The sequence below is a fragment of the Nannobrachium achirus genome (genome assembly GCF_963921795.1).
Source record: "Nannobrachium achirus genome assembly, chromosome: 19".
NCBI classification, from domain to species: Eukaryota; Metazoa; Chordata; class Actinopteri; order Myctophiformes; family Myctophidae; genus Nannobrachium; species Nannobrachium achirus.
Window position 1 is genome coordinate 20670660 of NC_137826.1, and position 27541 is coordinate 20698200.

The 27541-nt window shown below is 40.7% G+C and overlaps 3 protein-coding genes across 3 annotated transcripts; all 3 read left to right on the forward strand.

Annotated features, from left to right (window-relative positions):
* Positions 1–258: 258 nt before the first annotated feature.
* Positions 259–4585, forward strand: tmigd1 (transmembrane and immunoglobulin domain containing 1; the record flags this gene model as incomplete). Its single annotated transcript, XM_080749303.1, has 5 exons — positions 259–286; positions 2006–2278; positions 2836–3120; positions 3836–3939; positions 4574–4585. 5 exons carry the CDS (start codon positions 259–261, stop codon positions 4583–4585), a joined length of 702 nt encoding a protein of 233 aa, XP_080605429.1.
* A 3262-nt stretch (positions 4586–7847) lies between these two features.
* Positions 7848–12030, forward strand: pimreg (PICALM interacting mitotic regulator; the record flags this gene model as incomplete). Its single annotated transcript, XM_080749304.1, has 4 exons — positions 7848–8141; positions 8573–8916; positions 9176–9271; positions 11859–12030. The coding sequence occupies 4 exons, from the start codon at positions 7848–7850 to the stop codon at positions 12028–12030; spliced, it is 906 nt and encodes a 301-aa protein (XP_080605430.1).
* Positions 12031–14462: 2432 nt separating this feature from the next.
* On the forward strand, positions 14463–26344 carry cct8 (chaperonin containing TCP1, subunit 8 (theta)). The gene is made up of 15 exons (XM_080748499.1): positions 14463–14594; positions 16239–16329; positions 16462–16541; positions 16631–16780; positions 17215–17395; positions 17579–17640; positions 17729–17866; positions 18824–19002; positions 19554–19620; positions 20090–20177; positions 22194–22309; positions 23119–23190; positions 23979–24143; positions 24367–24486; positions 26036–26344. The coding sequence occupies exons 1-15, from the start codon at positions 14535–14537 to the stop codon at positions 26108–26110; spliced, it is 1644 nt and encodes a 547-aa protein (XP_080604625.1). The 5' UTR covers positions 14463–14534; the 3' UTR covers positions 26111–26344.
* Positions 26345–27541: the final 1197 nt, after the last annotated feature.

A 27541-nucleotide genomic window follows, 5' to 3' on the forward strand; every position in this document is an offset into this window, starting at 1 on the left:
TGTGTGTGATAAGACATTGTGTGCAGAAGTTGTTCTGCTATGAGAGTCCACACTGACAACCTTGTTGCTTCAACCGGATCAACTGTTTCAATGTATTGAGTGTAACTGTGGCAATCACTTAATAATGATGTAATCACAATAAGAGAATCCAGCTCAGTTGTCATGTAAAAATACTAACAATTGTGAATGTTTATAGATAATTGATAATAGCCTATATTAAACCCAGTTTTTATGAAACAATAAAATCTATAAACAATCATGTCTTTGACGGCCTGTGAGGCCCTGGGTGTGTGTCCACCACACCCATGAACTTTTAGTGCTTCTCCTACCAATAAGGAAATTCCTTCATTTCTGATGTTTCAATACCACTCAAGGGTGACAATAAAATTACTCAAGGGGAGGCGGGGGGACTGAAGGAATTCGCTGACAGGAATGGATGAGGTGAACGCAGCACTTATCCACTCCTTTGCATTGTTATAGCATATAAAGGATCTGCAGATCTCACCTGAACCTCAGTCTACAACAACCTCCCATCGACACGGAGAGAGGCGCACAAAGACAACCTGGGGTACTGAAAAGGTGAGAAAGATGTTTCAGCAAAAAACATTTCTCCTGTAAGAATCTTTCAGGGATTTTCATTTTAGATTGTGTTGTTTTCATTTTGTTGATGCTCTTATCCAGACCATCTTATGAGTCAGAATTAAATTCAAACTAGAATATACCAACTCCTACTGTAAAAGACATCGTAGGATATACTTACTCATACTCTGGAATCAGAATAATGGCTTTTTTAAATGTATTTAGCTCAAAGTGTAATATTTGATCACAAGTGTATTATTTGATCTATGGCCTATGTTTGTATTAAATATTTGCAAAATCTTTGATGCTGAATCATAGATCAGTTGAATAATTGCAGTTTATATACATTCAAGAGAAATCTGGATAAAGGATTACCACTGTTCATTTGGAAGTATGACGATGGTTTGACTTTGTACTGAAATAGTATCAACAGCAAATAAAGTTTAAGATGTGAAGTGGCCCAATGTTGTATTTTAAGTTGTATTTTTGTAATCTGCCATGTACATGTAGGCCTGAAGTATGAAGCTTGAGTGTTTAAGTTGGTTAAACAAACAATGATCAATCTGGTCGTTTGATCATTGTTTGTGAATTATCACGTAGGTTCATAAAATGAAATGTAAAAGTGTCCTGTAAGTCCATATGGGCTGGGCTTCCTTGTAGCATGACACTTTAATAAAGAAAAAACAATCAATCATAAACAGTAGACAATAAAGGTGCACGTCAGAATGCTACTATGTTAGGCTGCCCCACTGTGGTTGCAAAGTTTTATGGCTCATCATCTCAATCTTAAACTGTGGGAGCCTGGATTTCAGGATTGAAACCAGAGCCAAAGAAAAAGGAAAACATGGCAATAGAAGAATACAAATGTCATCATCCATGATCTTTTCCTTCTTTCCAGGTTGACTGAGGGACCACTAAAATGGAGCTGATTTTGAAAGCCTTTTCCCTCCATTTGCTACTTTACTGTGCATCTCAGGCATTAGGTGAATCTCCTTTCTCCTATTCCTAACATTGCTCTTACATTCATACATGTTTGTGTACGCCGATGGTTTAATCTTGTTCCCTCTGCATCTCTCTCTCTCTCTTTCCCTCCCTCCCTCTTCTCTCTCTCTTCTCTCTCTCTCTCTCTCTCTCTCTCTCTCTCTCTCTCTTTGTCTCTCTCTCTCAAATTCTTATAAAAAAGCTTTATTTACATGATGAAATGTGTTTCACATTGCCAAAGCATACATATAACATTACATACCGTGGCGTATACAATATATTATCTAAGGAGAAGCAACTTAATAACAAACAAACTTATGATAATGAATTGAGTGAAACAAAAATGAAACAATGACAATGACACTCTCTCTCTCTTTCTCTCTCTCTCTCTCTCTCTCTCTCTCTCTCTCTCTCTATTTCTCTCTGTATTTGACCTCTTTTTAAGGTGTGGAGATTGAGTCTCAGCCCGGGGTTGGCGTGGAGGGCTCTATCTGGACAGAACTGGATGAGACGGTATCTCTGACCTGCCTGACTCTCCCTGATAATGTGGTGGAGTGGCGAAGGAATGGAGCTCTGGTCCAACTCCTAGAGGGCAACAGTAAGGGTCGCAGCAGTCTGTGCGTCTCTCCTGTCATCCGCGAAGACTCCGATGCAACGTTCTCCTGCCAGCTAAGAGGAGACGCCAGTGTCAATGCCTCCGTCACCTTGAATGTCACCTGTGAGTCCTTTTCATACTTGGGCCAGAGTACAAATGGAACCTCCATTATAGACTCCCATAATTACAGACCTGTAACGGTCCATTTGACACCCCCTCAAACTGCTCAAAGTACCCCACTTTGAGAACCACTGGCAGTACAAAAATGTGTGTCGCTTGCCAAAAGATTCTCAGAATACAAGCTTCATCATAAAGCTATTAAACTGGCTGACATTCATCTTTAAGCTATTTAGAGACCTACATGTTAAGTGAGGAGGAGTGCTTGTCAGATTAAGGAACAATCCAATACACTCATGACTGATGAAGGCACAGCAGCGTTGAAACACGTTGGCTTTTATGGCCTTAATGATGTTCACACACTGATCCAAAACAGTAAAAAGAAAAGAACAGGATTTCTCTTACGGCAAGGGCATTTGTCAGTGTTCTATTACTGTTATCCACACACACACACACACACACACACACACACACACACACACACACACACACACACACACACACACACACACACACACAGCCAAAATAGCCTTAGAATGTATCTTCCTGCCTGTCTTCCTAAGATGCTCCAATGCTCTCTGGAGCGGAGAATGTGACAGTTGAGGAAGAAGCGGAGCTTTCGCTGAGGTGTGACACCCGTGCCAATCCGCCCGTGTCAGTGTCATGGCAACGAGACGGAGATCTCCTGGACCTATCGTCCCGCGGCCTTACGGTGACCAATGACGGCGTCACCACCCAGCTGAGGATCCGCATGGTGAAGAGGGACTGGCATCAGGGCACATATGAGTGTGTAACAGTATCTACCATCTATGGGACACGCAGCAGGCTCTTCCGTGTTGAAGTCACTGGTCAGTGTATACAAGCAGACCCATGGTGAACCTTTTGTATTCCCATCCTGAAATACAGATACTCAATTAAGTCTGGCAGTCAATTACCTCAGTGTGCCTTTAAAAGGCAACTTTGTTTTTTTACAACAAGGGCTCATATTTTAGATTGTAATTGGAGAAGAGAAAAGGTGAGTGTTAAAATGTTTTAATTTTCGTTCTATCGTTTTAGCACGTTAGCAGTCTTGATTTCAGTGGGTGGGGGCATGCGTGCAAGTGGCTAAATATGTATTTTTAGACACAATAAGCCAGTGATTTATTTATTACTATTTACAGTAACATTACTAGCCCCCATAAGTCACATGTGCCCATGAAAGATTGCAGTGCATCTTGGGAATGGGCTTATTGTATGTACAAAGACATATTTGGCCACTTGTACGCATGCCCCATGCAGCCACTGAAATCAAAATCATCAAAATCTCTAAAACGATAGAAAGGAGTAAACGAAAACATTTTAACACATCTTTTATTTTATTTTATTACAATCTAAAATATGAACCCTTGTTTTAAAAAAAAGTTGTCCTTTAACTCTGAGAGTGTACAATTCTCAGAGTTAAATTAAGTATTTATTTGTGCATTCACCATGTTGTCCCAGGCCTTATGGTTCCCTGGTTATACTTAACAGATAAGTGAGTTTCTGCTGTCCTTCTCATTAATCGGACATGTCCTCCATTTACAGACAAGACTTTGAAATTCCCTTTGATGCCAATAATTGCAGGGGGGGTAGTGGTATGCCTTACCGCCCTTCTTGCAGTTGTCTCGCGATGGAGTCGGATTATGAAGGTAAAACATGCATGCACAGACACACAAACGCACGCACGCACGCACACACGCACGCACACACACACACACGCACGCACACACACACACACACACACACACACACACACACACACACACACACACACACACACACACACACACACACACTGTAATTTGATGTTACTCTGAAACACTAAAACTTCTATAATTGTCCTTCTTTGTTGCCAGTGTTGCAAGTGAAGCCAATCCAGTTGCCCATTAGGCAGCATGTCAGCCTGCATCATGTTCTATTCCATCAAGTGAGAAAAGTCGTGGAAGGACTTCCACTGTACAAGAGACTTAAGAAAACCTTTTATACACTATTTAATTAATTTATATGGTTTGAAATGTATTAAAATTTGACTAAAGATACTAGTTTCTTTTGTGTCTGGTCTGTTATGTTATGTTTTGTTTAATATTGGCGTGTTACCTGCATTTATAATTGGAGGCAGACATGTGAATGTTACAATATAAATCTGACAGAATCCAAAAATATCTAAACACGTTTAATTCTGTTTAATGCAATCAGCTGAATTTCAAACTAATTTCACAGCGACAATGAGAAGCTCAGAAAATTCTCTGGTGTGAGTTTTCGGTTTCCCCATCTTTATTGAAGATTAACTTCTGACTCAAGAACATCTGTTAGGGCCCATTAAAATTCTTGTTACACATTTACTGTCAAGAGACAAAGGGACACATCCATGCTAAAACACACGCCTCTACAAGACATGGTTCAAGGTCTAGGACTGGGTCATAGGCCTACTGTTCTACATAATAAAAGAACACTTAACAGTTTCTCATAAAACATTGAGAATATTACTCAGTTTATTGATGTGAACCAGGGATAGTGATGAAAAACTGCTGTGTACTGTGCTCCACAAATCCCTTCACTTGGAATGTTCACAGCTCATACTGTCCTTGAATACCTGTCCTTGAATTAAATACAGAGGGCTTTCAACGTAAAAAAAAAGGCCATTAAAGGTCTTATTTGAGATGTTCCTTTTAGGCAGGGTGTTTAACTGTACTTGTACTATACATTTCAATTGTATTGACTATATTGTACTGTTCTCCATTTTTGTCTAATAAAATAATCAATACATCAATCAATCAATCAATACCGTAGATATAAAACAAAGGATCAGCACAGACCATAGACTCAGAAGTGCCTTGGATAAAGGTGCTATATAAATGTAGGCCTACTACCATTTACCAGAATGGCACCTTGCACCTGTCCTGCAGCCATTAGTAACTCACCTCACGCCTTAGGCCTACCCATAGTATTTAGGTCTTACCTCATACAGGCTATCCTACCTATAGGCTAAAGTAAAAGTATGTAGTTAAAGTAGCAGCAGGTATCAGGCTACCTTTGATTGAAGAACCTGCTACTTTATATCTTGATTTGTTCTTTTTTCTCCTTGCTCCTTGGGCTTTTTATTGCTAACTGCTAATAAACTTTTCAACAATCAATCAATCAATCAATCAATCAATTCTTCCTCTCTAGACTCTATCCTTCCTTTTCTGAAAACTACAGTGGAGCTTGCAAGAAAAAATGACAACCACCATCCACTCGGACTATGGCAGCGTGACTATGGGATTTAGCAGCACTGGGATTTTTATTTTTTATTATGTTTTTATTAACAAAATATTACAATACATTCAAAGAGAACAGGACAAAAAGCAGTCACGTTACAATAAAATGAAGGAATACATGGGAATACAAGGTAGACCTACGTGAGGTTACTTTTAAAGTAATCTCTCGAGACAGACCGATAGGTGTCGCCCTTTCTTTGACGATGGGTTCCCAGTTTGCTTTTAAAGTAATGCAGCACTGGGATTTAGGATTTAGCTTTGTTGCATGGTTACGTCATTTTTAGGGCGTTGCGTGGCTCGCGCAGCGTTGCCAGGTCTGCTTATTATAAGCGCCTTTGGGCTTGTTTTTTCTGTAAAGTTGCTTGTAATTTAGTTGCGGGTTGCGGTTTTTTGGGGCTTGTTTCTAAAGTGTAGTTGCTTATCTGGGCTTGTTTCCTAATGTTGTTTAAACCAGTAGAACCAGTACCGGTCCAGTGGTACATTTTCATGTCAAGGAAGGACCCCCACTTACCACTTACAGGCAGCAGCCGTTCGCAACTGGTAAAAAACCTAGCCCAACCCTACCCTCCCTGCCCCTTCCTTGTACTTGTAGCCTATACTTGTATATTCCTTGTATATACTTAGGCTACTGTTTGTTTAGATTTACTGTATATTCCTTGTATATACTTACTGTTTGTTTAGATTTACTGTTTTCTTTTCTTTTTTTCCCCCTTTTCTTTACATATCTACTGCATAGTACTGTGTTCTATTTGTCTGTCATTCAATGTTATATGAGATACTTAAATGGTTTCCTGTTGAAATAAGCTTAGTCTTTTCATGGATCTCCTTTTAGTAGACCTTGTACCAGTGAACTGTACCGTCATGAATCTGTACATTTTCCTATGCAAACTTCTATTAAAGCCTTCAATCAATCAATCAAATCAAATTAATATGCATTTGTCTGCACTCAGTCAGACTCTGCAGACCCCCATCGGAAACATATTGGAGCTGAAAATAGCAGATCTACAAGCTCACAACACGTTGCGGCTCGCGTTGCGACGCGTTGTGAGCTTGTAGATCTGCTATTTCCAAATAGCCGACAGTTTTAAAGTGCTAACTTGTAAGTTGTGTGGCTTCCTTTGGGCTTGTTTTCATAGATATGGTTGCTTGCTTCTCTCGCAAAACCTGGCAACATTGCTTGCGTCTGACTCCGGTGGTCCACCCACCCAGGCTCTGCAGTCTGCACCCACCCTCCCTCCCTAGAGTCCCTATGATCCCACCCACCGCCAAATTCAAATTGTGTGGAAGAAAGAAAAGAAAGAACCCAACGCGCAGCCGGAGGTTTATCAGTGTGGAGCAGCAGAGAAAAGCTTATTACACATTTACATTACACGGTAAGTAACGGTAAAGTTAGTATTTACTTTCCGCTGCTTGTTTTATCTATCCTGGGGCTGACAGAGAAACTGGAATGTGAGAATTTGAGCACATTATGCAGACACGCCAGACAGTGTTGGATGGATCTAACGTTAGCTATAGCAGCTTTAGCAAAAACAAAGCCTCCAGATTAACCACACGAGATTTCTTAAATGTGTGTCAATTTAATGTGATTGTATTAAAAATAGTGTTGTTGTTGTTGTTTTTTAGCAAACTTATATGTATAGGCCTGTCAAGCTCACAAAACTAGCTGACTCTTTTATGTAATTGTTTTTTTTAATACCTAATGTGCTTCACTTTTGTCTTCTGATCAGTAATCATCATCAGCTTTTTCTTTCTCCAAATATATTTTGCACATTAATAGTTGATCAACACAAATATGACATATTATTAAACTATAATGAGGCTATGAACGGGCATAAATATGAACGTACATTTAGTACTGTACTGTACTTTCCTGTGCTTGTATTTGCAAACTGTTAATAAGTACTCAATCAGTAAATACAGGAGATGATGACCAGCAGAGTTGTGTGTGTGTGTGTGTGTGTGTGTGTGTGTGTGTGTGTGTGTGTGTGTGTGTGTGTGTGTGTGTGTTTGTTTTTGTGTGTGTGTGTGTGTGTGTGTGTGTGTGTGTGTGTGTGTGTGTGTGTGTGTGTGTGTGTGTGTGTGTGTGTGTGCATGCATGTGCGTTTTTGAGTATGCAGTATTTTTCAGAGCCCAGTAAGCTGATGAGGAATGCCTGCCTAGTGTGTGTGTGTGTGTGTGTGTGTGTGTGTGTGTGTGTGTGTGTGTGTGTGTGTGTGTGTGTGTGTGTAATTATCCTGCTGCTCAGTGTGCTTACAGTATACTCCTCTTTAGTAGATTGAATCTACATGGCCTCTTCAGTGATGAATGGTCTTGGTGTTGCTGTGGTGGGAGTGTGGCGGGCCCACACAACCCTGGATGAGTCTGACGAGGCAGAGGGCTCTCCACAAGCCCCCGATCGTTTCCGCAAGCTCCGCTCCTCATCCTCGCTCAACTCCCTGAGAATGTCTTTGCGGAAGCGGCTTCCCCTGCGGTCTGTCCAGGCCAGCTCCCTCCCCGAAAATCCAACTTGGGAAAACCTGCAGGAGCAGCCCAAGACCAGCACCATCCGCAAGCTCACCCGCAGCGCGCGAAACTCTGTTACGGAAGTGTATCAGGTAGGCCTACTGACACGATTTGAGCATAGTTAAATCCAGGGATGCACTGACAAAAGTGAGAGGAAAAAAGTATATTCCCCTCATGCTGTCCCTGATGCAGGGCTTGACATTAACTTTTGAGGCACTTGTCCTCTGGACAAGTACATTTCACATTCACTTGTCTGGATAAAAACAAGCCATTTCACAGTAATTTCTTATAAATAAGACCCCCTTGGCCCCCTTCACCTTCCACTCCATAGTATCAGCAGTCATAGGCTGCATACAGCACAAAGTTGATTTGGAGCATCACAGAAAAAGTGAACCCAAGAGCCACTTGTCCAACGGACAAGTACATATTTAATGAACTTGTCCATAAAGATTTATTAGTTGTCCCGGACAACAGGACAAGCCTTAATGTCATGCCCTGCCTGCTGCCCCATTCCCTCCCTCAGAGAATGCAGAGGAACTCCTCGCGTGAAGAGTGTTTGGTTGCAACACCGGGGCGGATATTATGTGATGGCGAAGAGAATGGTGTGTCAACCTCTCGCACCCCGAGACGCACTCCTAGTCGACTTGGAGCCACCACAACTCCCGGGCGCACACCAAGACGCACCCCGAAAGCTGCAGCCACGCCCCGGCGTACTCCGGGTTCAAGGCACAAGTCGGGGATCAAGGGGGTTCCAGAGGCTGATAAAGATGTGCGGGGGGTGAAGGCAGGTGGAGGACGGAGGCAGCTTATCCGCATGGCAGCGTTACGAAGTCCCTTTGCCTCCCCTAACACCCAGAGTCAGAGACAGTGAGTGCTTTATCACTTCAATCAGCACTGTACGCAATATAGTAGGCTTTAACATGTGTTAAAGCCTGGCTGTGGAACATATTTGTGAATTCAATTAAATATTTTTTCCACAATTAAGCAAATGTGTGTGATAACATAACAATGATACAAACATTTTATATACTGGTAGTTTAATTTCTAGTTAATATTATATTATAATTATATTGTATAATTTCTCCACATTTCTTTGATCTCATTGGTTGCCTCTCTTTTCTGACAGGAAGTTTGACCAGGACTTGGAGAGTGTTTCCAGTGGGCTTCGGAAGTTGAAACACCTGTCCAGGGCCTTTGATGACATCATCAGGAGAGAGGACAGGTAAAATCTCAATATTGTTGACAGTGTTACTTGCTGAACACAGCGTTATTTGTTTATTTTATGAGAGGTGTTTTTGTTATTGCTGAGATAGTGGAAAAGGTTCATTTAATTCGAGAGATTAAGTGTCTTTTGTTTTGGTCTTATAGGCTAACAAGTCTACTGTGAAATTTAAGCAGGAGTCATTTATTTTTTGTCTTTTCGAACCTGGCAAGAGGCAGTGAACGTGTATTCAACATTATTAGTATTTATTTTTTATTACTTTAGCATTTATTTTTGAGTATTTATTTTATATTACTTTAGTAGTTGCTTTAGTACTAGTATTTATTTTTTATTACAGGCACTTTAGTTTCTTTTGTAACGTTTTACTTTATCATAACTTTGGATGTAATAGAGTCTATTACTTCCAAAGTTAAATTAAATAGACAATAGAGAGCCTGACTGATGGGGGACAATGTAAACAGACAAACAATGGGTTCTAAAGCAGAATCCATTGGGCTCTTGTCTAACTTTAGACAAGAGCCCAATGGATTCTGCTTTAGAATCCATTGTTTGTCTGTTTCGACTCTAAAGGATTCAAGCTGTGGTCACAGCAGCCGCTAGAATTTGTGGTTGAAACATTGTGGTCTCTGTATGTGCGTCTGTTTTCAAGTTATCAACCGTGGGTAAGGAAGGGCTGCTAAGTTGAACAGTAGAACATGTGTGAATATGGAAAAGTTACATTTATATTTGAAGGAGATGGATTTCCATCGATTTTTATTAATGCACCCTGTTGTTGAGCCATGATATTAAGCTATGAGGATCTAATAGAAAACATGTGACGGCTGACACTGAATGCATGACTGCCCCGACCTCTCCCGTGACCCACCCACTAAAAGAATCCCAGTCTGCTCTGCAGCATCTCTCCCCCAAAGACCCCTCACCCCTCCCCCGAGCAGCGGCGCCCACATTCTTCCCGCCCGAGTTTCAAACTGGGTCTCTGTTTCTGGTATTTAGTTGATGTCAAGAGGGTGGGGGTGAATGGGAGCAGGCAGTTGGGGAAGGAAGCCAGATGAAAAAACATATAGGACAGAGGACTGTGTGTGTGTGTGTGTGTGTGTGTGTGTGTGTGTGTGTGTGTGTGTGTGTGTGTGTGTGTGTGTGTGTGTGTGTGTGTGTGTGTGTGTGTGTGTGTGTGTGTGTGTGTGTGTGTGTGTGTGTGTGAGACAGAGAGATTTCCTGTGTTGACACTCAAACATTTGAAACATGCTCAGGCAATGAACTTGGCCTGGCTGTCATACCTAAAAGATTTGTATGTACTATGTTCTGTTGGAATGAAATTCATGGGCGTAGTTAGTTACATTGTCCTATTATCTGTGTGAATTCCAACTGCCCAAAGAACATTCTGTGAAAAACATGGATGGATTTTTATAAATGTAACCGTATTCACATTTTCCTCCCTACAACAGGCAGTTCAACTATTCCCTAATTGCAGAGTAGAGATGAAGGTACATTTGCATCCCAATTATGAATGCTACTGTATGCTATATTTAATAAACTAGAGATCATAGAAGAGGATGTGTTGGATAAGAGCGATGGCTTGCTGGATGCATGAGGGCTGTTCATCTAAATTCTCTGAGTGCTTTCTGACAGAGTCAGAATACAAAGTTGGTTCATCTCGATGTTTTACTTGACTGGAAATGTACTCATGTGTTCAGCAGTTCAGCTGACAATTACATGCTTTTCTGCTTGCATCTCACACATTCTGCCTGCACTGGCCTCTCCGACCCTCAAACCCAACCTTTTCTTCTTATCCAGTACTTAAAGTTGTACCATGTAACTTTTTTTATAAAACAAATCTTAAAATTGTCCTAACTGTTAAATCGCTAAAGTTTTAGAACACCCACTCCGTTATTTTCAGCTTCTGAAGCCTTCTCTTTATATGTTTTCTATGATCCTGGCCGTGGACCGGATTTCGCGCCAAAATGACGTAATCTGCATCATCTGTATACGTTGTGTATACGTTGCCCAATCACATCGCCGATCATGCACACATGGTACACTACCGGCCAATCACAGCTTATCTGCTCTGGTCTCCAGGAAGCGCCTCCGCTTGGCTACAGTGTTTACCATGGTGAAGGATTTTAACCTCTTAATCCACAAATCCTGGCCAGAAAATTACGTTCTACCATGCGTTCTACCCCTCCACGGATTACTATCGGTCGCGGTGGTTTGCGGCGCCGCTCCGGTGGTCCGCGGCGGTGGTCCGCGACGACTCCGGACGAAAAACGGCCGAAAAAAGCAATACCGCTACTGACCACTAGTTGAACTTACACAGTATAGCTTTAATATTATACTTGGTCTAGGGCGACAATATACTGTAATGTCTACATTTGACAGTTATTGACATGATATATGCATTTCTGCAATATATTGTTTTCATTATCAATTCCTGCTGTCACTCATTGCATCTAACATTAACTGTGATCATATTTGCAAGAATTTGGGATTATGCAGCATGCAGCCCTAACATACACTAATTTCAAGAAGTGCTTTTTTTACATTTTTATTAGATTTCTCTCTCTCTCTCTCTCTCTCCCCTATTCCTTAGAGAACCTAGCAGGACCAATGCAGTGGATCATTATGGGGGAATGATGAGGAGAAGATTGGACCCCAGCGGTAAACTCAGCCGCTCCAACCTCTCACGCAGGGCTGCAAACGTCTCGCACACATTAGGAGGCTGGGCACACACAGCTGTCAACACCATCCGCAAGCCTAACTGAAACAAATGTTTCAATGTCAATGTTTAAATGAACAAATGGACCTTTTCGTAGCCAATTTCTATACATTCTGACTGTTACGTTTACAGTTATGGTTTGTGGACCTTCATGGTAGTAGCTACTTTATGTAAGAGGGACCAGTGTTGCTGTCATTTTCTTGTGTGTTTACATGTCTCGAGGTAGCTTGTATTGTTGTCGTAGCTGCCAAAGCCAAGGGATTCCTATGTTGTTATACATATGTACGTGTTATAGCTGCTAGTACTTCTGTGATGATTCTGTCACAGCTGGGAAAAGCTAATGTGCTTTATGTCGTCTCTCTGCTCTTCACATAATGAGCATATTTTCCTGAAGTATGTTATTCTAAATACTTTTTGTACTCACACTAGGGCTGGGCAATATGGATGAAATCAAATATATATTCAACCAAATACTGCGATATCAATATTGTGACAATATTGTGGGGTTGGCTATTAGTGCATTCACTAAATATTTACACAACAAGATTCATGATAAATAATCATGAGTAATGCCTATATAATTACTAAGTGGGTAAAGGCAACAGCTAGAACTGTAAGATAACTTCAGAAAATTATTATTTACACCAGGAAAAGACATGCTGTCCAAAGTCCCAGACAATAAAGTGTCATAACTCAAGCTACGATCAAAGAAAATGTTTCAAGTGGCTGAAAAAGCCACTTGGAAACCATTAGACCAAAATGATATGTGATAATAAACTAACACAAAATCTATTTGCCTATTTTGTTAAGGAGGCAATAAATAACATTTACGATACCCTAATATCAATACATTGTCCAGTCCTAAATCACACTATGCTCGTAGAAACTTTGTATCTTAATATCCAATTCGAAATCATTGTATGAGACCATAATTGTAGTATGTGATAAACTAACACTAAATGTTTGTGACGGGGCCTATGTGCCTCTGTTCTATTAAGTATGCAATGAAGAACTAACATTTATAATACCCTTTTAAAGGGTTTGATGATGATCCTGCCAAACTACGTACAGTATATACTGTAGTATAAGTACTATGAAAGACACCTTTTTATTTTTGTATGTTTCTCTGTTGGAGCTTGTATTGACCTTGATATTACTTATTAGACCAATACTTTATACATAATATGGGTAAGATGTGAAGGTCTTGACCTCATGGTCTTGATGAAGCCATGTAGCTATGGGGAACTTGTGATCCTTTTTGGAATTTCTTTATATATCAACGACTAGCTCCCTGTTTGTCTGAAATAAAAGGGAGAAGAATAAATTGTAAACCTTTTTTGTAACTACATGTACACAGCAATAAACCCTTTTAGAAACAAATATTGATTCGTTTTTTTATATTACATAACAAAGCATTTGTTAACATAACAAGATAAAAGAAAGTCAATAGATATCCAATGATTATGATTAATGTGTTCATATTTAAATAATTGTTATACTCTTCAATAGCAAAGCTGATATAACATTTTTTTTTTTACAACTTATGGATACATATCTATACTATTTATATTCAGACATATATAAATGGGTGACTGGGGAGTGACCGTAAATAGCAGATCTTCAAGCACACAATGCCTCGCAATGCCAGTACAGAGTGAAAGAAAGGTCAAGTTTACTAAGTATCGAGTAAGTGGTTAAATGTCTGAAAATACACGAATCCAACATGGGCTGATGATGCTGTCAAATAAGTATGATGAAGCCATAGCCATGAATAGCCCTTCGGCTGAAGAGGAAACTCAGAGAGTGTAAATGGAACAAAATGATATAATTTGTTCCATTTGTACACTCTGAGTTAAATTAACATTGATTTTACAATATAAATTGGGGTCTCAGAGATAGAAATGCCATTAAATGAGTGTCCGTAGCCTAAAGCATGTCAAACTGGGGGTCCTTGAAATTAAAATAGTTGAGAATCATTGCTATAGTCATAACAAAACATCTCTTAAGGCCCATTCCCACTGGGCCAGATAACAGATAAAAAAAATCTCTTTCTCCAGATATTTTTCCATTCAAAGTGGATGGTAGATACAGATAAAAAAAAATATCTGCCGCAGATATTTCTTTTATCTGTGTCAGATATTTTTTTTATCTGTATCTACCATCCACTTTGAATGGAAAAATATCTGGAGAAAGAGATTTCTTTTTATCTGTTATCTGGCCCAGTGGGAATGGGCCTTTATGGGGGGTCTCTCTCTGACATATCTTTTAAAATGGGGGTCCGCGGGCTAATAAGGGTCATGACATGAAAAACTTTGAGAAGCACTGCACTGTGTGTGGCAAGGCAATGGTGCAGCCAAGTGGTGGAACTATGCAATAACATCCCCATGTGTTTGTTCTAGGTTTGTCCCTCACTTGTTCCTGTCAGTAAGCAGTGACTGAACTGAACAAGCTCCTCCTCTCATCTCCGTCTCTCTCCGGCTTTGTGCTCAGTGCCGAACCCACGCTGCAGCTACCTTCTCCTGGACACCCGGAGCTGCCAAACACCGCAAAATGGCCCTCCACGTACCCAAAGCCCCGGGCTTTGCCCAGATGCTGAAGGACGGTGCTAAGGTGAGGCTCGGCGGCAAAGCTGAAATGAGTAAACAAAGTCTAAAACGAGATATTTGTGAGCTATAGCTACTTAGCTAGCATCATGAGGAGGAAGCAGCACTGTCATCATGTGGGAGAGTTCTAGAAGCACCGCTAGGCCGCTCAACCTGTCGGCATGCAGGACCAGCCTCTAGTAGTCGGCCAACCGCTGTCTTCATTGTACCTATGGGAATGGAAGAATATGTTTACGGAGCGCACACGTATGGACATTATTATATGCCGTTAAATCCAAGACAGCAGCACGTACACTACACGCAGCTAGCCATTGCGTTGTAGACAGGGATACACCCATAACCCATTGTACACAAATCTGAGCCATCACACTCTGATCATTAGCATCTTTCAAAATTAATGTTTCTCAGTCTCAGAAGTTGGGTCAATTTGATTTAAGCCCAATCTAAGACTGCAGAAATTCCCATTTGTTGTTGCTACTGACCTTAATTGTACTTTTTCGTGCTAGATTAGACACTACAATAATAAGCGCAGTGAGGCGTTGGCTAGCCCCTTTCGGAACCCTGTGTACCCTTTCTTTTTGTTGTATTTGGGTAGCTCTGGTCCATAGCGTTAGTGGAGTTCTCCCTAACGCTATGTTCCTCTTCCTCCGTATTCCTTGGCAAAACCGGAAAACCCCGCCGTCTGGTCCAAAAATAACAAAAACTGTTTCGCCCCTCATCAAACCAAAGGTATCAGTGGACAGTTGAAAGCTTACTCTACTTAGTGGACGAGGTCTGAGCCCCCCACCACACGATTAAAATACATTTCTAGGGCAAAATGAAAAATATTCCACCGGATGGAGACGCTCTTCTTCGTTTTTACGAAACAGCGCTTCCAACGTCACAGAGTTGAATAACACCCAGTGAGACTAATGCTCTGTGTAAGTCGGTCCTCTGACCTGCGCGGCAGTAGTGAGTTGGAACCTTGATGGCGACGACAAATAGTGAAAAACGAGAAGAAATGGAGTTTCCATCCGGTAGAATATTTTTCATTTTGTCCTAGAAATGTATTTTAATCGTGTGGTGGGGGGCTCAGCCCGCGTCCACTAAGTAGAGTAAGCTTTCAACTGTCCAATGATACCTTTGGTTTGGTGAGGGGCGAAACAGTTTTTGTTATTTTCGGAACAGACGGCAGGGTTTTCCGGTTTTGCCAAGGAATACGGAGGAAGAGGAACATAGCGTTAGGGAGAACTCCACTAACGCTATGGACCAGAGCTAGTATTTGGGATGATAGTGTGTATGTATGATACTTGTCTGGCAACGCGAGCCGTCGCGAGGCTAGGATGATACACGTTCTGAAATGGGCTATGAATGCCTAAATAACCACCAGTACACATCATAATGTGACTTCATTATAAAGGTGTAATTACACTACCAATCTGAAAGAGTGTCTTCTCCTGTCATTCTCAGACCTTTTACAATCTACAGTGTAAAACCCCTCTTGAGTTAAGACCTGTAAGGGTCCATTTGATTCCCATAGCTGATGACTCCCTGGAAACCACTCAAGGACCCCTGGGGGTCCCCGGACACCACGTTGAGAACCAGTGTTCTATGGCACATTTTGTGACATTTCCTTGCCTATATTGATTGATTGTGTCTTTGCTTATTTCAGCACTATTCGGGACTTGAGGAAGCAGTCTATCGTAACATCGGCGCCTGCAAAGAGCTGGCTCAGACCACACGAACAGCTTATGGGCCAAATGGTAAATGTCATACATTTTATAAGCTCTGCTGCCCCGTGACAAGCTACATTTCTGATAGGAAAGTGATTTGCAAAAACGTATTTTGTGAAGCCCACTTGATGCTTGATTTTATAATGCATGTTGTTGTTCCAGGCATGAACAAAATGGTGATCAACCACTTGGAGAAGTTATTTGTCACCAACGATGCTGCCACCATCCTTAGGGAACTCGAGGTGAGGCTATCCGCAGTATTTGTTCAACACATGTCTCAAATGCAAATAAGATTCAACAACTTAATTATCCTCTCGCGTGTCATTTACAGGTGCAGCATCCAGCTGCCAAGATGATCGTGATGGCCTCCCACATGCAGGAACAGGAGGTTGGCGATGGGACTAACTTTGTCTTGGTGTTCGCTGGTTCTCTGTTGGAGCACGCAGAAGAGCTACTCAGAATGGGTCTGTCTGTGTCTGAGGTAAGTTATACTCAAAGCCAGTATCTCTAGACTTCAGTGTTTCCCATACATACAGTAGCTCCTGGATGAAATGCCTTTTGTGGAAACACATCGAAATATCCAATAGACCTGACCGACCTGACATTTGAAATGACATACTCACAACAACAATACAGTTATGAAACAAAGCACAAATGTAAAAAAATGATACAGCTGGGGTAAATGTGGAATTAAAATGGGAATAAAGTACCAGAAACCAAGGAGCTTTAGTGATACTACAGCACTCTTGCTTGGCCCTTTGCACTTGGACCGCCCAGGAATTGTGTGTTCTGTATTGTATATTGTTTGTTTAATTTTGACCTACACTGTAGTCTGTCCTACAATATCACTAACCTAATATACAAATGATGAGGTATGATGTATGCTTAGCCTCCCTATCCCCATTTGTCTTGTAGGTGATTGAGGGCTATGAGATGGCATGTAAGAAGGCACTGGAGCTCCTGCCAGACTGTGTGTGTGCTTCAGCCAAGGACCTCCATGACTTAACTGAGGCCACATCCCTGATCCGCCCAGCCGTCATGAGCAAACAGTATGGCAACGAAGACTTCCTTGCCAACCTCATTGCCCAGGCCTGTGGTGAGTCGGCAAAATATTCTTTATTTAGAAATTAATTGAGGAAGAATTGCTTGAAAAGTATCCAGAAAATTATTGATGAAACGAAAAAGGTTAATTTGATTACATGATCTTGGTGGCAACAAAATGTTTTCATTTGCACCTAATTCTTAATTATTATATATATCTCTCCCCCCATTGCTGCAGTTTCCATTTTCCCTGAATCCGGCAATTTCAATGTTGATAGCGTCAGAGTATGCAAGATCTTGGTGAGTGTGCCATTGTAGACTTGCAGACGATCACAAATAATCTGCGTGAGTGTTGGCTTCCTCTAAATCTCTATCTGTGGTGTCTTAGGGTTCTGGGTTGAATGCCTCCACCATGCTGCACGGCATGGTGTTCAAGAAGGAGGCAGAGGGAGACGTCACATCAGTAAAAGATGCCAAGATTGCTGTTTTCTCCTGCCCATTTGATTGCATGGTGACAGAGACCAAGGTAAGGAAGGTTCCAATAATTTTCTAGTGTTTCACAACACTAAAGCCACATTTTACCTTTTGCATACATTTCTGTTGACAGTGGCATGTCGAGGGGGTGGCCTGGGATCATTACACACTTTGTGCTTTCGGAAATGCCTAACATGGCTAACATGTGACACCATTAACCAAAAGCACAAAATATATAAGATAACAATGGCGGTCTAATTAAGTTTCATTTCAAAATGTGATGGTTGTTGTGGCTTCTTTGCTACTCTAGAGTATTCAAATTAAACAAACCCAAATCTACCTGTAAAGAAACCGGTTATAATCGTGTTTATACATGGGATTAAACATTAATTTCAATGCATTTCAAAAAACAATAATAGAAAATGAATAAATAATTATGTTCTGAAATCAGAGCAACATATATACAAACACATTGAAATCTTAAATATTTAGGGTGCCACACAGACTCGTGTTGCCATTGGTAGGTGTGTTTATCGTTTAAATTAAACGTGAACACTTCCATAGTTTTGCTATAACTAACGTAGATTACTGCCAAGGCTTTTTCCTATTGTATTTACCTGGTTTTCGGAGGCTCCGTGCACGCAGCTCGTGTCCTTTGTGCGTGCAGGGGTTCCTGTTCACGGCCACCGAACGTCTCTTCTTTCACGCGGAGAAGAAAAATACACCGCGATGATCTGTGTGTACGTTATGGTGCATAGAAAACAGGCCTTTTTGACGCGCGATATGGGAAAAGAGATATATGCATTTTTCTGCTGGCAGGATGAATACAATTCAATGGACGCCGGATGTAGTATTTTGTGAGGCATCATGGGAAACTGAGTCTTTTCCCTCACTCCCGGCCACAGTAGCGCGGGGGCTATTGGTTACCATATGAGTTAACACGTGTGGAACGTGTCACTCCAGGTGTTAATATTGTACTGAACATGCTGTCAATTTGTCCATGTCTTAGGGTACAGTATTGATAAAGAGTGCTGAGGAGCTGATGAACTTCAGTAAGGGGGAGGAGGACATGATGGAGGCACAAGTGAAGGCGATCAAAGAAGCCGGTGCCAACGTGGTGGTGACTGGAGGCAAGGTGGCTGATATGGCTCTGCACTATGCCAATAAGTACCAGCTCATGGTGGTCAGGTAAGAGAAATATGACATATCTGAAATGTTAGTGATCAAACCAGATGGATGACTTGATCCAAATCAGTAGCATCTTCCAAAGTGTCACTTGACCATTTATAAGAAACCTTTCTTATACCAGTTATGTATGTTATGTTATATTATATAATTATGTTCTGCTTTTATCATTTGTCCTGTGTATCAATTTTGAATAGCTTTTCTTTAATTTATATTTGTGTCATTTTTAGTTAAACTAGTTTTAGATATCAAATCAACTACAACTTCATTTATATATAAATAAAAGTGCCTTAAAGGAAACACATTTTCTTGTAGATCCTTCTGAGTGTCCATTTGTTTTGTTGACAGCACATGAAACCGAGTATGAGTTGTGTGAGTGCTGATAAATGCACATTTCAAAATAAGTTTGCAGTAACCTTATGAGACACTGCAGCCCTTCTTAGTAAATCCCAAAATAGCCAATCTACAAGCTCAGCATGATTAGCTTGGTCACCACACTGCTGCATAACTAAGTATACGTCTGGCATAACTCACTCTTTTATGTCCCCCTCCAGGTTGAACTCTAAATGGGACCTCAGAAGGTTATGCAAAACAGTCGGGGGTATTGCACTTCCCAGGCTGGTGAGTTCTCAAGAGTCTTGTCTGTGTTAAAATATTACAATAACGGCAATACCCAAGACAAACTCACCTTTTTTTCTAACTATGGCAATGGCAGTGATGCAGCACAAATGAATCCATTTGATTTGGTATTGTGGCTCTCAGTACCATGTTTACCAAACCCTTTACTAGCAATCTTTAATTTCAATTTCTTTAAATAAATAAAAAATAAACTGCTAATTAAACTTGATGAAATTGCAATGTATTTAAACAGTAATACATTGAAGGTAATTTACGAGATATTAGCAATGTTGTGCCAGTGCCAATATCACAGCCGTAAACCACTAATGTAAATGAGGTGGTTGCGTTCGTTAATGCTGTTATTGGAATATATTGGCACTCATCAGAATGCCTCTCAGTCAGTCAGAATGTGAGGTTCCAACTGGTATGATAAGTATTAGCCATGTTTGACATGAGTTTTGCTGTGTTGCAGACCGCTCCTACTCCAGAGGAGATGGGTCACTGTGACAGTGTCTACATTTCAGAGGTGGGAGACACGCAGGTGGTCATCTTCAAACATGGTAAGAATCTCAGGCCTAATTTTTTCAGAAGCCATTGCACTTTTCTTCTTTTTTTTTTTTTTTTTTAACACATTCTAAACTAGTAAGACTCCTCGGGGTGACATAAGATCGGTCGCACCAATTCTTGGCCATTTGGCCAGTGATGTATATCGGACCAGTTACCCATATATGAGATCCATGTACTGTATATAGTACATCCCCTTTATGCCCATACATGGAGATCCTATCTGAACCAGCCACACAGATATGGGCCATGTCTTGGCCTTCTGGCGTGGCCAGTGATATATATATCGATGACATCAGGGATCTTCATATATGGGCATAAAATGGATATGGACTTTTACATAGGTGATGTCAACTTTGATATCACGTGTGTAGAGGTGAACCGATTGATCGGTTCCGATATCAGATCGGCCGATCAAGGCCATATCGGTTTTGATCGGTGTTTCCATAATTGGATCAAAGCGAGCCGATCAAGGGATTGAAGCAAAAGGGACGTTGACGTTGGATTCACGTGCGCGTTGTGCATGCGTGCTTCTGACGAAGGAGAGCTCTGTTCTCCTCTCTTCTCTTGTGTGTGTGTGTGTGTGTGTGTGTGTGTGTGTGTGTGTGTGTGTGTGTGTGTGCGTGCGTGCGTGCGTGCGGCTCCATGTTCACTTCTGTCTGTGAGCCACTTAATCCCCCCCCTCCTCCCACACCACACACAGACATGCACCGAAGAAAGGGGGACAGAGTGAGATGAAAGTTGTTTGTTTTAAACATATTGGATACACCATTGGAATAGTAGCCTACTTCTACCTTTGTAGGTGTTGACTTCTCAAAGTAAAATCCACGATTTGAGTGATCAGATGAATGCGTTTTCAGCTGTGTTGGGTTAACGAGGCTCCGCTCGTGTCTCTCTCTCTCTCTCTCTCTTTGGGTTAACGAGGCTCCGCTCGTGTCTCTCTCTCTCTCTCTCTCTCTCTTTGGGTTAACGAGGCTCCGCTCGTCTCTCTCTCTCTCTCTCTCTCTCTCTCTCTCTCTCTCTCTGCGACGTGAGAGAAGAGAGAGAGGCTGTAACGTTGATGTTAAACTTAATTCCAAAAAACATAATTCCAAAGTCATTGGAGGACAACAGTTGGAGGTAGTTGTTGTCGATCTAAGGATAACGTTTGTAGTTCCCTTATATAGTTTAAAACAGTCATTTCCACAGGTGCTAACCGTTAGCACTAGATGTAAGGAGGATGACGCGTTGCCATTTAGTTTCTGCGACAGAAACAAGCAAACAGGTCTATAAAAAGTGTTGCCATATCCTGTTTTTTCCAGCAAACAGGTCTATAAAAATAAAAAACTGGGAAGGTCAGTCAAACAGAAATGTTGTTGTCTGATATTGTTTAAGAACAGTGGTTCTCAAACATTTTCATGCCAAGAGCAAGGACCCCAAATATGTATATAGTGTACAGAAAATCTTAAGGGCCTATTTGGCCTATTATTGTTGCTATTAACCATTATAGCCAAATAACCTTGAAAATAATGAAGGATAGACAATATTGCCACTGTCTTTATGAGAAAACCTTTTTGTTTTGTTTTTCTTGAGGAGGAATTTTCCTAGGACTAAAATGATTTACGATAATATATCATATTGAGAATCGAATCAAATCATGACCTTAAAATATAAAGTTGAATTGAATTGATATATACAATGTCAATGTTGTGTAAGAGGAATCATTAAATATATAAATGCTCCGACAGTGACACAATAGAAGAATTTATGGATTTCACGCTGTGATCGATCGGTAATATCGGTGGTAATATCGGTGCTTTGATCGATCGGTAATATCGGTATCGGCAGATATTGATTCCAGCTGATCGGTGATCGGTATCGGCCCCAAAAAACCTGATCGGTGCATCTCTACACGTGTGATATCACTGTGATGTGTCAAGGGAACCAACCCATAGACTGTAAAAATGTGTACACACACGTCTACACGGACAAGCTGTGTGACATTTCTCACGATAAACAATTATCGTTAACAGAGAAAGAGGATGGAGCCATCTCCACACTGGTGATCAGAGGGTCCACTGACAATCGGATGGACGACATCGAGAGGGCCATCGATGATGGCGTAAACACCTTCAAGGTCCTCGTCAGGGTAAGTCCCTTTTCACAAGGACACATGCAGCATTGTAATCGGATCATTTAGGCCTGAACACATTATGACGCTAATATTGTATGCTTTAAATATAAAAAAATAGCAGATATACAAGCTCACAGCGCGGCACCGAGTGCCGCGCTGCAAGCTTGTAGATCTGCTATTTTTGAAAAATCGTGAAAATTTGAATTTTGACCCGATTCTATAAGTGTCTTTTGAATCCTTCTAAAGTTTTTTTTGTTTCTATGTCAGCAATCTGGCCAGCCATCGTCAAAGAAAAGGTCCTTTTCACTTAACTAGAGCTCAGTTAGTCTGTTCTTGAGAGACTACTATGTCAGTGGTGCTCAAACCTTTTCATGTGAAGGACCCCCAAAATGATATTTATTTGGCCACGGACCCCCATTTCAAAATATCTAGTTCCAGGGACCACCCAGAAGCAAAATTTGAGTTACAAACGTTCGCTTTGAAAATACATATATTCAAAGATTTGCACACATTTTCACGACTTTTTCAAAAATAGCAGATCTACAAGCTCGCAGCGCGGCACTCGGTGCCGCGCTGTGAGCTTGTATATCTGCTATTTTTCACTGGTTAAAGCATTCAATAATTCTAGGCATAAATGGGTTAACAATCAATGCAACCGGTATGGGGTAGGTTTCATTTTATTGTGGTCTTATCTTATCCTAGCCCACTTATTTTGGTGCTGTATTGGTAGAATAGTGTTAAACAGAAGGTGAACAATGGAAAATGTTTCACTAAAATGGCATCTCTGACTCCTAAACATGGTTAACCTTATTTCCCTTCTCTAGGACAAACGTCTGGTACCTGGGGCTGGAGCTACTGAGATTGAGCTGGCCAGACAGATTACATCATATGGAGAGGTACGCAGAATTGATTGTATCCACTGATATAGTCTTAAGTTTACATTTATTGTATGAATGGGTGGAGGTGTATGATATTATAATATTGTCTTGGGTAGAACCAGATATAATATTGTAAAGGGCCGTTCACACCAAGAAATAACTATAACTAACTATAAATATGTAGTTCTAACTTAAATAGCCTGAATAGAAGACCACAACCATAGCGACAAGGATGGCGGTAAACAATATGGTTTGGATCACTCCGAGTGATTTGATGAACATTAGAAAAACTGGCAGCCAATCAAAATCCACCAGAAGGACATCTGTGATGCAGGCTGTTTTGTTATAATTTAGTTTACGGAGATTTAGTAGATGATTATGAATGGCTAACGTTAGTGGTAGGCTCGCTGGTATTGTGGAGTGGATGCTCACACAATTAGTTATTGTTTTAGTTATTTGAACAACCCTTAAGAATGGGAAGAGCTTGCACATTGATGGACATTTTACTGGTCATCTCTTTTGGTTATATTATGGTTGGTCGTCGGTGCTTAAGTTCAGTGTAAAGTTTAAGGATAGACACAAAATGGTGAGGGTCAAGGTCAGATGTTGCGTAATGACTTATGTCCAAGGAAATGGTCCGGATAACAAGTATTGCTACTCAGTGTTTGTATGTATTTAAGTAAGCCATGTTTTTACATTTTGCTTCAGCCTAAATAAACCAGCTGAACGGTTGCATTTCCTGCTCAGTAATAATAAACTATTTGCTGTGTCCACCAACATTTCCTCTGTCTCCTCCGTCTCCCTAGTCATGTCCGGGTCTGGAGCAGTATTCCATTAAGAAGTTTGCTGAAGCCTTTGAGGCTGTGCCCCGCGCCCTGGCAGAGAACTCTGGTGTCAAGGCCAATGAGCTCATTTCTAATCTATACGCCTCACATCATGAGGGAAACAAAAACATGGGCTTCGATATTGAGGTACGTGTACTCCCGGTGCATTAGTGCAGATGTTTCAATCATGTTGCATACGGCGGGAATTACACTCAAGTTAGGAATTCACTTTGCTGTTAATGTTGTCTGAGAAATTTTGCATTTTTCACATGGAAAATACTTGATATCTCGTTGTTTAAAGGTTGCATACATTTTATTTTAAACCCTATGACTAATTGTGTGTATATATAATGTGTAATTATGTCTGCAGGGAGAAGGTCCTGTCCTGAAGGACATGCTAGAAGCTGGTATCCTGGAACCTTACCTGGTCAAATTCTGGGGCATGAAATTGGCTACCAACGCTGCCGTCACAGTTCTGAGAGTGGACCAGGTGGGTGCCCACTCATACATGTACTGTACACACAGACACTACAGTATGTGCAAACTCAAAACACGACTTGGTGTTTTCACTGATTTGTTTTAATGTTTGCGCTATTGAATTTCTATTCTCTATGACCATATTTCATTGCTGTTGCTTACTTTTCATGTAAGGAGCATGATCCGTGAGCACAATGCAAGGTATTGATAATACAATTTAGGATTTTAGCAGGTGCTCTTATCGAAGGGTAAGATGAGTTAATGGCATCAACCCTAGTCAACAAACGACGGGGTAAATGGTTGTATAAATGGAATGCTACAAAGTAACTACTGTAGGATACCAGGTAAACCTTATTTATCTGTCTAAACAATGCCATCTACCATACTTGGCTACTGTGGACAAGCAAACAGTTACTTCTAAGTCCAATACATGTGAACAAGTAACCAACCAACATACATCTGCATAAAATAATTAGCATCTATGAAAACAAAAGGCAATGAGAAAGACTGAGGTGAGGTAGAGATACATTTCTTTTTTTTAAATTAACCCAAAGTGAACCAAATTCCTTTTTTAAACCAACAAGCACTAGTATGAAAGGCTGTTCATGTACGCTGTTATGTATGTATATGATCAGATCATCATGGCCAAGCCCGCAGGGGGACCCAAGGCTCCCAAACAGAGAGGCCACTGGGACAAGGATGACTGGGATGAGGCGCCCGATAAGTTTGAGACTCACCATTAAGAGTGTGCACAAACACACACCACCCTCTCTCTCAGCAGGTGCTGGAATGTGTGTGCGTTTGAAACCGGGCCAAAATGCTGCACCAATATACTGACATAACTCAGACACTCTGAGTGAAATGGTGTTCCAACTGACTGCCTGTATCTACTAACATAAGTTTGTACTGTATGCGTGTGACGCTAAACTCGGCTCTATGGTGTTTTTTTTTCCCCCAGTGTTTTCAATGCTGTTTTAATATGCACGAGGTGTGTCACTGACATGAGACTAAATCACTTCCAGGTCCTGCACAGAACTCTGAATGGTGTGACTGCATGATGCATGTATTCAGAGATCTGTTTTAATTGTAATGATTACAGTTGGATACAGAAGTTGAAGAAATGGAAATATTTCGAGTTTCAGTATAATCCACTGTAAAATCAAAGAAGATACCTGAGCGAATGAGAGATGCAAAATATATTAAATATAACCTTCTGGGAACTGTATGAAGGCTCTTCCTGCCGTGGTCTTGAGTTGTACCTTACCTCGGGTGGCGATTATTTGTTGCTAAAGATAAAGGTTGATAAAATATAAAGTTTTTTTTTTTTTTTAAGTTATCTTTTAAGCTTCTATTGTCACTTCATCTCACACAGTATGGGGTTGTTACTTGGATTCATTTGTGCGTCATTTAAGCCTAATTTATACTTTTTTTGCACAACAGTGAAAATAGCTGATACTTTGTATATTTTGAGGTTTTACCAGTTATAGCCAGCAGCGTGGATCCCCCCCGAAAAAAAGCTTTCTACTTGGAAAACATTGTTTGATTGTTCTCTCTCTTCTTAGATAATCATGGCCAAACCAGCAGGGGGACCCAAAGCGCCCAGCCAGGGAAAGAAGGACTGGGATGAGGAAGACTGAACTTGAGCCCCTGTAATCTCCCACCCTACCCGCACAAGAGCAACCAGTCCTTGTATCAAAAACACCCTTTTTTTTCTACTTGTTTATTTAAGGCCCAGCTAGTTGGTTTTGTTTTGTAGCTGTGGCCATGCATTTGCTTTGCAAAGAAAGATGATGTTAAAAAAAATGTAATGATGGCACTGTCTGGATTTTTATGTTCTGAGTCCCAAATAATAAAAGGCACTTGAGCTGTCATCATGTTTTGTTTATTTTCAAATGCACAGTATTATAATTCATTTATTACAATGTTCTGAATTGACGCCAGCTTATACTAGCGCACACTTGACTTGACCCTTCATAAGTAACTTGCTCTTAACTGATGTTCAGGTACAGGCCTTTAGAGCAGTGGTTCCCAAACTTTTTAGCTCGAGACTCAAAAGAGAAATTAGACTTTTGCCCAGGACCCAAACTTGTGAAAATGGCATATCTACAAGCTTACAAGCTTGTAGATCTGTTATTTTTACTATTACTTAAATGTCTATTAATCGAAATGATTTGATTTTCTGATTTTATTTATGAAATACTTCTGAAGATGTTGGAATTGCTGTTTGGAGAAGTTGTGTTTTAAACCCTTTTGAAATAAGCAATGAAGCGATTTGTCAGTATGAACTACTTTAGGCCTACTAAACTCATTATTAGACTTAACAGGACATCCTCCCTAAGTGTATGTATGATGTGGAAGGAAACAAACTCCTGCAGGACAGGAAACTGGACTGATTTGTTTTTATTGAAGGCACATTAACATGATTTCTTTAAATTGGGCAGTATTTGGAAGACTGCTATTACAATGTCTGTACATGCTTCAGCTTTGAATAATTATTCAACTTTAAAGGGATCATAACAAAATGTAAAACCATAGAAAGTGGTTAGGCCTAGTGAGGGCTATAAAATAAAGCAGCTACAGATACCCTATGTTGCAAGAGATAATGGAGAAAAACAAATTTGAAACTAGGGGGAAATATAATTATTTTATAATTGCAATGAAAAATTACTCCTCATCCTCTCTTTCTAGATTCACCAACCACCACAGTTTGTTTTCCAATGTTTGCACTGACTGCAGTATGCACATGCAGCAAACAACACAGCAAACTGATTTGTTATTTGTAGCCTATAATTTATTAGCGACAGAAGATTCTGTCTGATGATGACAAAACAAACAACTACCCTCCTAGCCTACACTTTGTTAAAATATACACTACTGTAGGTCTATATTTAAACAAAGTGTATGTGACCTTTGCCATGGAAATCGTTGTTGGCAAATGTTTAATTTTCGACACTAATGATGATGCGTGTCTGTCGAGTGTTCGCGCATGCCTGTCTTGCCAGTGCCGTGCGTGTGCACGCCACCGCTAAACCTAAACCAACAGAATGAGTTTACGCTTTCATTGGCCG

Excerpts from the sequence above, each read along its gene's own strand:
- cct8 (XM_080748499.1), top strand. The coding sequence starts at position 14,535 with ATGGCCCTCCACGTACCCAAAGCCCCGGGCTTTGCCCAGATGCTGAAG. Across the intron at positions 14,595-16,238 it reads TGCTGAAGGACGGTGCTAAG|CACTATTCGGGACTTGAGGA; the intron begins GTGAGGCTCGGC and ends TGCTTATTTCAG. Across the intron at positions 19,621-20,089 it reads GTATTGCACTTCCCAGGCTG|ACCGCTCCTACTCCAGAGGA; the intron begins GTGAGTTCTCAA and ends GCTGTGTTGCAG.